General features: G+C 32.6%; 1 protein-coding gene across 1 annotated transcript in view; it reads right to left on the reverse strand.

Moving 5' to 3' along the window:
- LOC129231020 (diacylglycerol lipase-alpha-like) overlaps positions 1-16,219 on the reverse strand; it is a 175,791-nt gene that overhangs the window by 69,426 nt on the left and 90,146 nt on the right. Inside the window, exon 11 of the mRNA XM_054865266.1 lies at positions 894-971. Coding sequence (XP_054721241.1) covers positions 894-971 — 78 coding nt within the window. The remainder of the gene's footprint in view (positions 1-893; positions 972-16,219) is intronic.

The raw sequence follows: 16,219 nt of genomic DNA on the forward strand, positions 1-16,219 counted from the left end.
TAATCAAACTTTTCTGTCATCCCAAAATTGTTCTTCACTTTTATTTATAATTTCACATGACTTCCCATAACTTAACAACTCATTCATACCTTAACTATTCCATAACTTAATAACTAAGAACAAAAAACCTCTTTAAAGTATCTAAATGAAGTTGGACCAAGCGGATACCTGGTGGCTAATGATATTACAGTTTTAGTAGCCACTTTCATCTAGTCGCCAAATGGTGAGTGTCAACAGCTAAGATTTGTCTTTATTTGTAAAAAAGAACAAGTATCAGTTCATTATTAAACTTTTAGCATTGAAGTCCTTCAGGATATGATCTATGAAGAAATTTAGATGAATAAAGTTAAAAAAACCTTATTGCTGTGAATCTACTTTTCCGGTGTTTTAAAAGTACAGGATTCTAGACTGAAATTTAATGAAATCAGTCTTTACATAATATAAATAGCTAAAATTAATTATATTGTCTCACTGCGTTTCTCTCCATTCATCATTATGGTAGAGTTTTGCATTAACGCTTAATTGTTTAAATCGCGTTCCTTGATGCAAAGTGGGTCCGAAAGTTACTGACGATGAGATAAGTACAACAGAAAAAAAGACTTAAAATGTATAGAATTTGTACGATATGAATAAATTACGCAATTATATTGAGCTAAAATGCAACATGTTAAGTAACTACTAATATTTGATTACATGTAACATAAACAGTTAATTATTCTGTAAATAATAAGCAATAGTATTCTTTAACATCAATAATAGTTTTATGTGTAGTAGGTAAATGTTTTTCTTTTTAATACATCGACAGCTTTAAAAGAATGGACACACTTTAATTATTGAAAGAACTGATTGGAGTTTGAAGCTGGAAAATAAGTTTTAAACTTTGAAGCTTATACCTTATGTCCAAGCCAGTCATCGTGTCTAGGCTCTGTAGGCAATTGTTCTGCTTCAGCATTCAAGTCAGTAACCACGTCCTAACAGAAATATAGTTCAAATGAAACAGCAGTTACCTTACAATATTAATTAGAAAAAAAGAACATAATATGGAGGAATATAACACAAACATAAACCATCCTCCTAATATTTGGATTTATTTGAATGTGGATGATTTTATTTGCCATTTGAAAACTGAAAGTATCACTTTTCTTTCCGACTATTTTCCGAACACAGAGAAACAGGTATCAAATTTTGATTATTTAGTGTGTTGTTCTCACCACGTCGTAACAGAAATATATTTCAAATGAAACAGCAATTACCTTGCACTATTAATTACTTAGAAAAAGGGACATAATACCGAGGAATAACACAAACATAAATAATTTTCCTAATATTTGGATTTATTTGGATGTCGATGATTTTTTATTAGCCGTTTGAAAACTGAAAGTATCACTTTTCTTTCCGACTATTTTCCGAACACAGAGAAACAGGTATCAAATTTTGATTATTTAGTGTGTTGTTCTCACCACGTCGTAACAGAAATATATTTCAAATGAAACAGCAATTACCTTGCACTATTAATTACTTAGAAAAAGGGACATAATACCGAGGAATAACACAAACATAAATAATTTTCCTAATATTTGGATTTATTTGGATGTCGATGATTTTTTATTAGCCGTTTGAAAACTGAAAGTATCACTTTTCTTTCCGACTATTTTCCGAACACAGAGAAACAGGTATCAAATTTTGATTATTTAGTGTGTTGTTCTCACCACGTCGTAACAGAAATATATTTCAAATGAAACAGCAATTACCTTACAATATTAATTACTTAGAAAAAGGGACATAATACCGAGGAATAACACAAACATAAATAATTTTCCTAATATTTGGATTTATTTGGATGTCGATGATTTTTTATTAGCCGTTTGAAAACTGAAAGTATCATTTTTCTTTCCGACTATTTTGCGAACACAGAGAAACAGGTATCAAATTTTGATTATTTAGTGTGTTGTTCTCACCACGTCGTAACAGAAATATATTTCAAATGAAACAGCAATTACCTTACAATATTAATTACTTAGAAAAAGGGACATAATACCGAGGAATAACACAAACATAAATAATTTTCCTAATATTTGGATTTATTTGGATGTCGATGATTTTTTATTAGCCGTTTGAAAACTGAAAGTATCACTTTTCTTTCTGACTATTTTCCGAACACAGAGAAACAGGTATCAAATTTTGATTATTTAGTGTGTTGTTCTCACCACGTCGTAACAGAAATATATTTCAAATGAAACAGCAATTACCTTACAATATTAATTACTTAGAAAAAGGGACATAATACCGAGGAATAACACAAACATAAATAATTTTCCTAATATTTGGATTTATTTGGATGTCGATGATTTTTTATTAGCCGTTTGAAAACTGAAAGTATCACTTTTCTTTCCGACTATTTTCCGAACACAGAGAAACAGGTATCAAATTTTGATTATTTAATGTGTTGTTCTCACCACGTCCTAACAGAAATACATTTCAAATGAAACAGCAATTACCTTACAATATTAATTACTTAGAAAAAGGGACATAATACCGAAGAATAACACAAACATAAAAATTTTTCCTAATATTTGGATTTATTTGGATGTCGATGATTTTTTATTAGCCGTTTGAAAACTGAAAGTATCACTTTTCTTTCTGACTATTTTCCGAACACAGAGAAACAGGTATCGAACTCGGATCATTTGGTGTGGCAAACTTTTTCTTTTCACTATGCGGCCAGGAAGAACTTCACGAGATTCGATCACAGAACATGAAGCATTTAATGAGTGGTTGCTTCGTATATTTGTAAATAAGTTTTATTGAAATATAATAAAATGAAACAAAATAAAATACAGTAAAATCCCGTTAAAACAAATTACAAAGGGCCGAAAAATGTGTTCGTTGTAACGGGAATTTCGTTGAAAGGGAATTTAAGCAGTATGGCGTAACTTAAATCGGGACTGAAAATTTATTTCGTTGAAACCGATATTTCGTTGCATTGATATTCAACGGGATTTCACTGTAAATGTTCCTTTTCCGTATCGATAACATGTGACATGACTGCATACAGTAGACACCATCGTTTATGTTTGGCGTTGTAATCATGTGTACGGGATATGAAGCTTTCTACTCTCCTTGAATGTATTTACTCACTTTTTCCATAATCTTCAAACGGAAATAATCATACGCTTCCCGTATGCTTTGAGCGGAATTTTTTAAGCATTTCCTATGTCTTCGAAAATAATTAACGCAACGGCAGGAAATTCATTGACAAAAAGAAAAAAAAAATCACGAAGCAGCAAGTTAGCCTTAATTGAAAACACTTTAAGTTATTTAAAACAGATTTAAAGTTTTTATGCATCACTATTTTTTTTTTTTTTTTGCACTTCATACCATTGCTATCACGTATACTTTGGAAAAAAAAACGTAAATGGAGTAAATGGATTATTTCCTAATGGCAAACCAATAAATAGTAGTATAAGTTCATTTAACTATCTGACCTGTTAAAATTAGAAAAAGAAAGAATATAAAATTTAACTAGAAAACCTCTCTACTTCTTAGGATTCACTTATGTATGTTTTAATGCTATTTAATTTGCCATTTATCAAACGCTGGCAATATTTTATTAACAATTCAAGTATTCTGGAAGATTAAGATCAAAGAAAACTCAAGCATGAAATTTGAATTTCATCAGTTAGGAAAGTTCCTATGAATCACGGAAGAATGAATTTTATATCTAATGCTCAAATTCGCAAAGAATTACCGCAGAGTATTGGTTTTCCTGTCTCCTATTTCTAAAAATGTCAAATGCATTCTTGATTGATGATAAGACCAATATTTGCTTATGCTTGAAGAATTGATGATACGCATTCATTAATTTTCGGTGTTCAGACGCTAAAAATAAAAATAAAGAGCTGAAAACTGTTTGTCGTAATTGATGTTTTCAAACTTCTTTGAGATGTCTGAAAATGCAGACATAAGATTAGCGTTGATTGTTCAAAAAGCTTTTAAAATTCTTCTTTTCATATATATATATATATATATATATATATATATATATATATATATATATATATATATATATATATATATATATTAGGGTGGTCCTTATTTATATCGGAAATTTTATTTTTCGGAATTCAACAAGTAACGCCCCCTAGTTTTGTGACACTATAATAAAAAGTAATCGGTGCAAAATTTGAACTCGATCGGTCAATAATAACACGTGCCCCTAGGACGTTGAACTTTAACACTTTTCATAATTTCCCCACAAATCTTCGAGATTTTACTTCAGACCCCTTACATCGTTTCTCCTAGGTTTGCAAAATATTTTTACACCGAGGTAGCACTAAAATCAATCTTTTTAATTACTTCATATCATCTAAAGATTTTACATTGAATAAGAATTAAATAGTGCTTTAGAAACTTTACCTTAATCGTACGCTTTTCTCAATGTATCTCAATCGTGTGCATTTTTTTCCCGAATGTCTTGGACTGTCTGTAAAATATTAAATTGCTTTTGTGACTCATATTTGGTAAATTGATTGGGAAATTCTTCGATTAATTGTGCTCCTCTTTCAGTTGTATCATTCGCAACTTTCAGCGTTTTAACGATATCTCTACCCTTTAAAAGGCTTCCTTCATTTTACCATGAATCAGGATCAAATAGGAAAACATCTTTTGGTGTTTGTAACTTATCAAACAGTTTTATTGACTTGCAATTGATTCTATAAAGAGGAAGATCTTTACTAAGAAAGTATTCCAAATCATCTACTGTTATCTGAAATTTTTCATTCAGTCATCAGACACGTCTTCCTATTCAGCAAGCATTTTTTTGAAGTAGTCTTTTCCTATCTTCAAAGTTTATTCCTTCATCCAATACGGACAAAGCTACTAGTTCATCCCCTAAGTACCATAAGTGATTTATGAATTTTTCAATCACTGCTTCTGCTGCATGTTTGTCATCGTTTTGTACGCTTCAGGTTTTTTAGACACTAGACTTTATATTAATTTAAAAGGCCTAGAATGGGTTGCTGCGAGAAACAATATCTTCATACGACATTTAACTGTAAAACAGCATTTATGGGCATTCTTTTCATGTAAGATTAATTTAAATTGTTTCCTAAATATATAAATATTCAAGCAATAAAGTCCTTTTGCCACCCATCTGGCTCAGGCATAAGCTCCAGGTTGCCGAAAACATATCCCTGTAGCAGGGACGACTTCACCAAAAAATATTATTACAAGTTATGATAATTCGTTGTAATATTTCTCAATTCCGCTTTCTACAAAGAATAATATGTTATCAACTTCGTCTTTAGGAATTTAAGTGGAATGTGTACTTGATTGAAACGTTATAAGTTCTGAATGATGGAGATCTTTCCACAAAATTTTGAAGCTCTTAACTAATGGAATATCGAGTCTAGAACTAAGAGAAGCATGAACTTCTTTAAAGGCACTCTGCAGTACGATTTCAGGTGCATTATGATGGCAATACAAATGTAATATATCACCGTTCAGCTTTTGCCCTAAAAATTACATGCACAATTTATACGGCCGATATTGTAAGCTGTTGTATCAAACACTACAGTTTGAACAGTTAGTAATAAAGAGCAATGATCTAAGATATCATATACAACTGAAGAAATACCTCAGGAATTCTGAGTAGCTGTTCAACGTTGGGACCTGAAGCTATCACAGTAAGCCTATCGGCGTTTTTTTCCCAGTTACATCTGCATGTAGCTTTGTATCCCAGTGAATAACTAAAAAATCTAAATTTAAATTCATGAAATCTGATTTTACCTCTCGAAGATTTTCTCTTGATCTCTTAAGGGATGTACGATTGATCATAAAGTCATTTGGATTTAAATTTACTGCATCTACATAGGTTGTTAATACATGAACAGCATCTTTGTCCCTAATATAGCATTTGTCTAACATTGATGAAATGCGAGCAGATATCAATAGTTGTCAAGCTTTTTTGCGTTGTGGTAGAAATATGAAGATATAAATGTGATATAGAAAAAGGTTCAACAGGTTAGGATAGATATCCATTTCGATTTCTAAATCTTGTGAATTGCAAGAAGAATTTGATGATAATAAAGGACTATGCACTAAAAAGGAGACAATTTAAAGTATAGATTTTTACATTATTTCGATCTGTAATTTTTTAAAATTTATATTTTAGATATGGAAAATAGAGTATATTTTTATGGTAGAATAATCGAGGATTTTTCAAAATTTATATTTTAAGAATGCATAAACTTTTAAGTATATTTATAACTAAAGAACAGCAAATTAAAATATAATTGCCATTACTTATTAGTATAGTATTGAAACCTAGCGACCCTATTTGCCACACCCCCTATTAGAACACACCATACACAGAAAATTTTCTAAATCAACACCCCGAAAGCCCGGAGGAGGCAATTTGTTTTTGTCAGAGATCATTCATTATTGGCCTAGGCCATTCATTAATGGCCTTTAGAATCTCTTGTGTCCATCTTGGTGGAAAGAAATGTTCCCTGCCGCTTGGTTTGAAACGAGCGCGAATAGCGGTATGCCCGTCCCAAGGCCAATGGTGCACATGTACCATCTGTAATAAGTAAAATTTTGCAGAATGAAAGTGAGAGTATGTTTGGTCTGGAAGTAGTAACATCTATTCAGGTTCAAAATTACTAAATATGAAACATAAGAATATTTTTACATAAAAATGAGAAAATCCGCAATTTTTTCTTTGAAACTCAAAAAAGGGGGCCCTAGGGGCATGGGTTAATATTCATGAATTGACTTAAAATTTTGCATGGATCATTTATTTGTATAATGGAACAAATTGAGGGGGCGTCGCGTAAAATATCTACAATTTCAAAAATAAGGACCACCCTAATATATATATATATATATATATATATAAAATAAGCAAGCCAAATACCAAATATTAAATAAATTATGTAAAAATAATGATGATAAAAAGGAAAATTGCAAATAGCTATTTAATAGGAAAAAACAAATTATGAATCCAGAGCTCATCAGCCGTGAAGGATTCATTAAATATGGTCAAAAGACCATACATTTTTTAACTATGAACTAAAAGAGAATGTTTATAAGATAATGACTTATAATTACCTTGTATTTATAAATTACCGTGGATGGCTAATTATTGGAACTTGTTTCCCTAATTAGTCGAGGCGAAACCCCCAGCTTTTAGTTTCAGGTTTGAGCTCTTGTTTATTGTTTATAGTTTAGCATGTGGTGCATTTGCCCAATATTATTCTATATTGCATGTACTGGAGCTTAAACATTCTCTTTTAGTTCATAGTTAAAAAATTTTTGGTCTTTTGACCATATTTAATGAATCCTGCACGGCTGATGAGCTCTGGATTCATACTTTGTCTTTTCCTATTAAATAGCTATTTGCAATTGTCCTTTTTATCATCATTATTTTTATATAATTTGTTTAATATTTGGTATTTGGCTTGCTTATTTTATATTTACTTAACTTTTTAGTTTTGCTGCGTTGCGCATCTATGGGCTTTTGGTGTGGTCTTTTCAATATTTTTCACTTTTATTATAATTATTATATATATATATATATATATATATACACGAGTATAAAGAAATTTAGATAAAGGATTGAATGGTTGCATGGATTTCGTTAAAATGAAAAAAAAATATGTCTCGGTAAAAGTTAAATGCAAAATAAAATTTTTGAAAGTTCGATTTTCAGAATGGCATAAAGAGATTTGACACGCATAGAATACTTTCATTCATGTGAAACTAAGAAATTTAATAACGTTCTTATACAATGCCTCAAAAATTAATCAGATTTGTATTTATAACTTGGCTTTGATTTCTACAGGTTAATGGAAATTAGACTATACTTTTTCACTTTTATTTATTTTCTCTACTGATTTTAGCGCTGATTTAGCGAAATTTTCACACAGTTTCAAAATTGCAGCTATTATTAATTTTAAATTTTACAATAAGTGTGGACGTCGAATAAACATGATTATTTTAGTCCAGGAAATCTGCGGTCTGGGTAATACTTTGATCATACTTTTTGAGTTTTGCTTCGATTATAAGATACTTACAACGAGGATCCAGATAACATTTTTTTTTGGGGGGGGGGGGGGAGGCCGGTAATATTTTGAAAGGAATGGAATTATCAATCGACGTAATTTATAGGTTTTGATTGGAAGCACTTCACAACACATTAATCAAAATCGTCCTCAAACATACCAGGTGTTGTTGTCGTGGGCCAGCTAGGCTGGCAATTTGGGGTGCGCTGCTTCACTTTCCCAACTGTACCGTAATTTGGTGTGAAGTCCAACATCCAAAGTGCACACATGCCATAATTACCCGTTTATAGGGTAGGCAACCATTCACAGCATAACAACACATTCACACAAAGGAAGGACAGGGACAGGAGAGAGAAAGTACATCCATGCCCGAGCCGGGATTCGATCCCGGAACCTCCCCATCGCAGTCACACTCCTCTGACCACTAGACATACCGGTATTTGTGGTATTTAAGACCAGAGGCCGCTGGTTGATAAATGCCACTCTTACTCAGTAATATTCTTAATTAATACAATGATCACGGTTTCTAGTTGAACTGTTTAACTCCATGTTTATATCTGTATGCCCATAGATCTATAGTAGAATCTGAAACAGTGGCCTAAACTTTAAGAGATGATAAATTACACCTAGATGATTCAGAATCACATAGCGTTAAAGGGCATAAATGCATTCTTCATCCGACAGAAGGCCTTCTTGGGGAGTTCGATAGTACATTCGACAGTTTTTCGTAGTGCAGCGCATGGAATGAGAAACTTATTTTTAGATGGGAAAAGCAACGTTATTGAAGCAAAAATTGAAAATTTGTAGCAGGTACATATTTTGGGCAATGCAGAGGAAGGCTCGGTCTAGCGATGCTAAAAAGAAGGTACAAAAAAAAAAAAAAAAAAAAAAAAAAAAACCAGTTTGATTATTACCCTGAAAAGGTTTGTATCTTAACATTTGCTGCGTTCGACAAAACACTACAATATAGATGAATTAAAACAAGCCCATTTTTAATGCAATCAGTACCTCTAAAGGTTCTAATCCCTTTAGTTCTTCCAAACTCCGGTACACTGTTAAAAAAAATTGAAAACTGCAGCATTATGTGAAAATCTCCAGAAATGTGGGACTTCCTAAACTTTTCTAGTAACGATACAGCTTTACCTCAAGTAACATTTTATTTTTAGCAGTAGCACTTGAACATAGGATTCATTGTCTAAAGTGCACATAGTGCACTCAGCACACATGAAAAGAGAGTAAAATATAAAACGTAACAAGTAAAAAACGAAAAAGTAAAGGGTACAAATGTAAAATTGAAACATTGTACAAATATAAAATTCGAAAAGATAAAATCCTTAAGTAACATTGACAACTTTACTTAAGAAGCTGTTTCGTCGGTACTAGAAACATGCATTGAATCCCGGTTTTTCAGAGATTTTCAAATACGGTAGTTTCTTTTTTGCAGTGCAGAACGTCTTCTACTTCTTAATGAAAGCTTTTCCGATCCAGTAATGCTATGTGATTCCAAATCGTCTACGTGTACTTACTCTATTACCTATTAAAAGTTTTGGTCACTTTTTCAGAATCACTTAGTACTGCATATGAGGCAGTGAGAAGCAAAGGGATGTAAGTGGACATTTACAAGTTTTGAGTAAAACGCGTTGAAAGACAACGTCCTAGGATTTGAATTGAAAATTTTTCCTAAACCATGCTGTATAACAGCAACTACCAGGGCTACTAGTACCATCTCTTGCCTTAAGACAGAGGTGTGATTCACCTACTATGTGTACTGGTCAAGGGCGGATCCAGGCTCCGGTTAAGGGGGGGGGGGGTCACCAAACGTGCACCCACAAACAACGGTATCTTGGTGGGGGAGGGGGGGGGGGGGGGGTTACGACATGCTAGTCAAAAAAAATGGGGTTTCTTCGGTCTAAATCGTAGTTTTACCATATTTCGTTATGTATGAAGAATCTGAAAACGTTGGTATTGAAATCTTGTGCTTGTTTCTTACTTACCAACAAATCGCTGTTGCATTATTAGCATATATAAAACAAAAAATACAGTATGCTTCTAAGAAAACTATGTATATTCTAAATGTTACAATTTTTAAACTTTGTGAAGGCCTGATTTTTCTAATTTGAACTAGGAGCAGCAGCAGTCATTTATGTTGGTCAACGCACTAGATTATACTAAAATGAAAATGAAAAAATTATAAAACGAACAAGAGTTTCAAATTGTACCAGGTGGTTCAGGCCCCTCCCAAAGGAATAAATTAATGCAACTATTTCATTTAATTTTTTAATTGACTTCTCTTTTACATAAATAAAAAACTTTCAGTCATGAAAAAGAACACAAAACACACAAAGCATATTTGATTAAAAGTATTTTGTTTGCTAAGGAAGTACAATAGACTCTCTCTATTCTGAACACTCATTGGACCGAACGAAAGTCTTCAGTTTAAGAGGGTGTTCAGTATAGGGGGAGACGGAAGTAATGCATACGTGATTCCCGGGACCATCAAAATGTGTTCAGAATATCTGGGTGTTCAGGTAAAAGAGTCAACTGTACTTCAGGAGTCAGAGGCCAGAGCGGCAGAATACATTTAATTCATCGAAGAACCTATTACCCCGTTTCGTCTGTTAATTCCTCTTTGAGGGAATCAACTATTAACATTTTAAAATAATGTGTAGCCTAGAAGAGTCATTTCTATCCAAGAAGCTATTTTGGAAACAATAGATTTATTTTTTAGCTTATAAAAAATGTAGAATGAAAAAAATCGCATGGTAGTTTCTTGGCTAAGCCATATCACATTAATAAAAACGGCATTTAGTATCAAAATGGTATGTCATCTGTATCAGGGCATTAAGAACAAATCGACAACTACTTTGAAAGAAATAATTTCTAAATAAAATAAAATATAATACAATATTACTAATGTAAATATACTATTAACTAAATACAAAAAAACTTACACGTTATGTAGGTATGATTTTCTTAGTTACATAATATTTTATAGTTAACACATAAATTAATTTATAAAAACTCAAATGAAGTATGTGTATAATTAAAAACCTTAGCCTCGTGTTATAATCATTTTGATTGAAACCGCTTATTTTATAGCATCTCGGTGAAATTATACAGGGTTTTTAGTAGGGGAATGTGAGGCAAAGTGAAATAGTTAACATGACTGCGCTTTTTCAAAATGAACAAATTTGAAATTTGTTTTGAAAATTACAGTACACAAAGAAAAAACATTGTATTTTATAACTTGCATTGAAACCTTATTTTTGATTTTTGGCAGTAAAATTGTTTCTTCAAATAAAAAAGTGAAAAATGTTCACTTTTTTTTCCCATGGGGCAAAGAGAAAATTGAAATATTTTTCGAATGAAATATGTTCTATTCGATTGTGAAAAATATTTTTGATCAAATTATTAAGTAAATAAAACGCGGGTGATTTATTAGATGATTGAATGAGTGACTTTGACTAATTGTGAGAAATATTAAAAACACAAGTAGACTAAATATTAACTAAATAAATACTGCACCGAATATTGGAAGGTCCCAATTCATCATTCGATAATATCAAAATAATTTTTGAGTTACAACAAAATATTACAATTTGAGTATCATTTTTTAAAAATTGCTTGTATAATCATACGATTAGATTTTCGGAGATAATTTTTTCTTGACTGGAATAGACTACACATGACACATTTTACTACATAGTTAAAATATTACTAGTTAAGTAGCGCTAAACCATTTCACTTTGCCTTGCTATTTCACTTCGCCCCACATTCCCCTACTAAATTGGCTTGAAATGATTGGCTTGAAATGTTAAACATATTTTACCTCCACATTAAAAGTGTGTTAGTGTGTAATATTTATGCATTAAAAAGTAGTTTAATTAACCTTAAGGGATCCTAAAAAACATTTGAAAATAAATTCGTGAAAACTTTGTTATGAAAAATAACATTGGTGAAGGTGAGCGCTTTTCAATTTCCGGGGTCCCCTCCAAACATTATTTTAGTATTTCTGAACGGTTTTCTTCCACACATTTTCTCACAAGATAAAGTTTAACTTTCTTTTCGACTTCTTTGCGAATCTAGTGATTATGTGGTCAATGTTTACATCAATGTCTCTGTGGATATTTAAGAGAGAAGGTCCCACAAGGCGTTCCTCACACATTGAGGCTCTTAACCAGGTTTTTAAACGCCGCAATGTCGAGAAGGTTCGCTCTCTTGTGGCAATACTAACTGGCAATGTAGCTATGAGTCGAAGAAGGCAATTTATTCCAGGACACATGTCCTTGTCACATTCTTCGATAAGTTTTATGATACATGGAGGGAAATCTTTAACTGGATTTTGATTCTTTTCCCGTGTCCACTTTGCGACTCACAGTGGATATTCAACTTGCAGCGATGATGTATTAACTGGCAAAAGTCCTTTACAAAAATCCCCCCCCTTTTGTATAAAACTTCGTTATTAGTACCTGCTAGCAGAGTTTGCGGCAAAAATGCTTTAAGATTGAAAACTAATCACATTTCGCCAAAATTGTCGAAGAGTGTCCGTTTCAATGAGAGTAAAAATCCTTTTTACAAGAAAAGTTGTATCCGTGACCGAGTTTGAGAGTCTCCACTTTAATAAAGGGAAATTTAATGTTTTAATCCTAGAAAATGGAGGAAATAATAAAAAAAACTGTCCGAAATGAGGGGTGTACGTTAAGCGAGGTTTCACTGTTTTACGCACACTTAAAGAAATTTATTTTCCGCAAAACAACTCTTTTGCGAATATTAATTGTTTATGTGCAAATATAGATGTAACCGCAATAGAGGTTTAGCAATGATCTGTTCAAACAATATATTCCTCTTTAAAAAAAAAAATAAAAAAAAAGAAGTAATTCCAGGTTTTTAAAGAAAAACCTATTTGCCAGAATTTGTTTATAAATATCCAACAAAAATTACTTTAACCCCTGCCCCACCCCTTCTTTACTTTTTTTTTAAAGCAAAGCCTCTACATTGTCTCGTTTTTAAGAGGTACCAGGTATTTTGTGTTGAGATATGCATTGCAGTCTATATATAACTGCAATATGCTGCTTCAAACTGCTTAAAGCCAGAGCTCTCAGCACGAAAATCTTTCTAATTTAAATACAAAAACGCTTCCCCCACCCCCTATTTTTGCGCTTGGATATAATTTAAATTTGTACACAAATTGGGTGACCCTCAATTTCTCTTTCGAAAAAAATCTGTAACTGGAAGATTAAAAAGGCTCTGGTGGGTAATGTTTGGTTTGGTTAAGGGGGGTGGGGTCATGACCCTCATGATCTCCCCTCTATTGGACCCACGCTTTTCCCCTCCGTAAATTTTGCGCTTGGATATAATTAAATTTTTTATACAAACTGGGTGATCCTCAATTTCTCCTTTGAAAAAAATCTGTAACTGGAAGAATAAAAAGGATCTGATGGGTAATGTTTGGTCTGGTTAAGGGGAGTAGGCTCATGATCCCCATGACCCCCCCCCTTAGATCAACACTTGCCCCTCCCCCCCTCCTTAATTTTGCACTTGGATATATTTTAAATTTGTTCATATAGTGGGTGATCCTCAATTTCTCTTTCGAAAAAATCTGTAACTGGAAGATTAAAAAGGCTCTGTTCGGTTATGTTTGGTCTAGCTAGGGGGGGGGGGGGGGGGGGGTGTCATGACCCCATGACCTCCCCCGTGACCCACACTTGCCCCCCCCCCCCCATAATTTTGTGCTTGGATATAATTTAAATTTGTTCACAAACTGGGTGGTCCTCAATTTCTCCTTCGAAAAATTCAGTAACAGGAAGATTAAAAAAGCCATGTTGTGTAATGTTTGGTCTGGCTAAGGGGGGGGGGGTCATGACCCCCTCATTGGATCCGCGCTTGGTACTGGTTATCTCCAAATTTTTATATATGCCACTTACATCACTTTGCTTCTCACTGCCTCATATGCTCTTTTTTACAGCAAGTCATCGTGTTGCTGCCAGACATTAAAGCAGAAGAGCATGTCAATATAAATGTAGAGGTAAGAAATGAATGGAGCAATGCTTTATTTTACGACGCGTTTTGATTTCCATTCCACGTTTAGTGTTTGCATTTTAATTTAGTGGCAACGGGGGCTTGAAAAAACACTGTTGCGTTCGTGCAGGAAAGTACTTATACTTGGAAGGAGGTTGAGGCGTTGGTTAAACGCATCATCTCTATTATTGGTCGCATCACTTTTAACACCAGCAGCAGTGGATTTTTGATATATTTGCTTTATACAATCGTTACTCAGCTTTATAGAAGTTTTTACGACTTTTGTAGTCACTTACTCTGCAAAAGATGTAATAAGAGTCGATCTCTATCAATGACAAGTAAGTAGGGGAATGTGGAGGAAAGTGAAATATTTAAGATGACTTAGCTTTTTCACAATGAACTAATTGGAAATTTGTTTTGAAAATTACATTGCATTAAGAAAGAGCCATGCATTTTATAATAAATCCTGTATTGAAACATTATTTTTTATTTTTGTCAGTAATTTGTGTCTTTAAAAAGAAAAAAAAAGTAAAAAATTCACTTTTTACTTCCTTTTACGAAGTAGAGGAAGTATTGTATTCGGGAAAAGATTTTGACATAAAAATAGGCCTTAATTTCCATTTTGCTCGCCTCCGAATGAATGTTGAGTTTTTTTTTTTTCAACCCGACCACACGTGGATATATACCTAAGAACGTATAGACACCCGAAATATCCATTTTGACGATCCCCGAATTAATTACAACGACTTTTCTCGTGACGTCTGTATGTACGTGTGTATGCATCTCGCATGACTCAAAAACGGTATGTCCTAGAAAGGTGAAATTTAGTACGTAGACTCCGAGTGAGATATAGTTGTGCACCTCCCCTTTTGGTTGCATTCGGATGTTCTTAAGGGGATCTTTTACACCTTTTTTTTTGGGGGGGGGGGAATCATTTTTAATATCAATGCAAACTAAAGTGGTGTTATAATTTGACAAACACTTGGCGACATTTCGCCAAGCTTTTAGTCGCCTACTTGGCGACAAATTTGGCGTTTTTTTTCTTTTCCTTTTTTTTAAAAAATTTTGTTTCATTTCGGCCACTATTGGCGATATTTAGAGAGATAACCAATGAATCACATTAAAATGTCCAATATTGGGAAAATTAATGTGTACAAAACTTTTTTTTTTTTTGTTTCAGTTCGCAACAAACTTGTTGCAAAAATATTTAAAGCGTTTCTTTGCTTACTCCAAGGCACTAATTCTATCATTAAATTGGAGTAAAAGGAAGTCACGCGATGCACACATCAGCACGTTTTTTATGGGGTAAAGGGAAAAATGAGATTTTTCTAATAATATGTATCGAATCCGATTGCAATTCTTTTTACAATCATAATAAAATTGAAATAAAAGTAAAGAAAAGGATGAATGCACAAATGAAATGATAATAAAATAATCAACTAATAAATTAATTAAATAATTAATGTATGAGAAAAAAATGAGTGAATAAAGTTGTGAATAAATGAAATAGTGAAATAAAATGCACAAATATCAATTAATAAACAATTACGTAAGTGAGTTAGTAAATGATTGAATGAGCAAACGAAATGAATTATTTCACTTTGCCTTATCCACCTTGGCCTGCATGCACTTGACTAATTGTACAAAATATTTAAAATACAAATACGCTTAATATTAACTAAATAAATACTGCACCGAATATTAGTAGGTCTCAATTATTATTAAAAATGATAAAAAAATAATTTTTGACTTACAACTAAATATTATAATTTGAGTAAAAATTTTTGAAAATTGCTTGTATTATCATATGCTTTGTTCCAGTCAGGAAATTACCTCTGAAGCTCATACTACATGTGTTACTACATAGTTAAATTACTACTTGATAAATTGCACTAAAAGCAGAGTAAATATTTCACCATTTCATTTTGCCCCACATTCCCCTACTTAATATCAAACGATGGTAATGTTTCGGCCAGCATCGTTGGATTGGTGAACCTTTTCGACTAAGTGTCTACGAATGATTTGTCTAACCAATTTCCCAATACAAACTCAATAGAATATATTTGAGAAGTGCTAGACAGGCAAATGCCATGCTTCTCGCTTATCTCAACCACTTGAAAGAGTTCATCTAGATGAAT

The sequence above is a fragment of the Uloborus diversus genome, chromosome 10 (genome assembly GCF_026930045.1).
Source record: "Uloborus diversus isolate 005 chromosome 10, Udiv.v.3.1, whole genome shotgun sequence".
NCBI lineage: Eukaryota > Metazoa > Arthropoda > Arachnida > Araneae > Uloboridae > Uloborus > Uloborus diversus.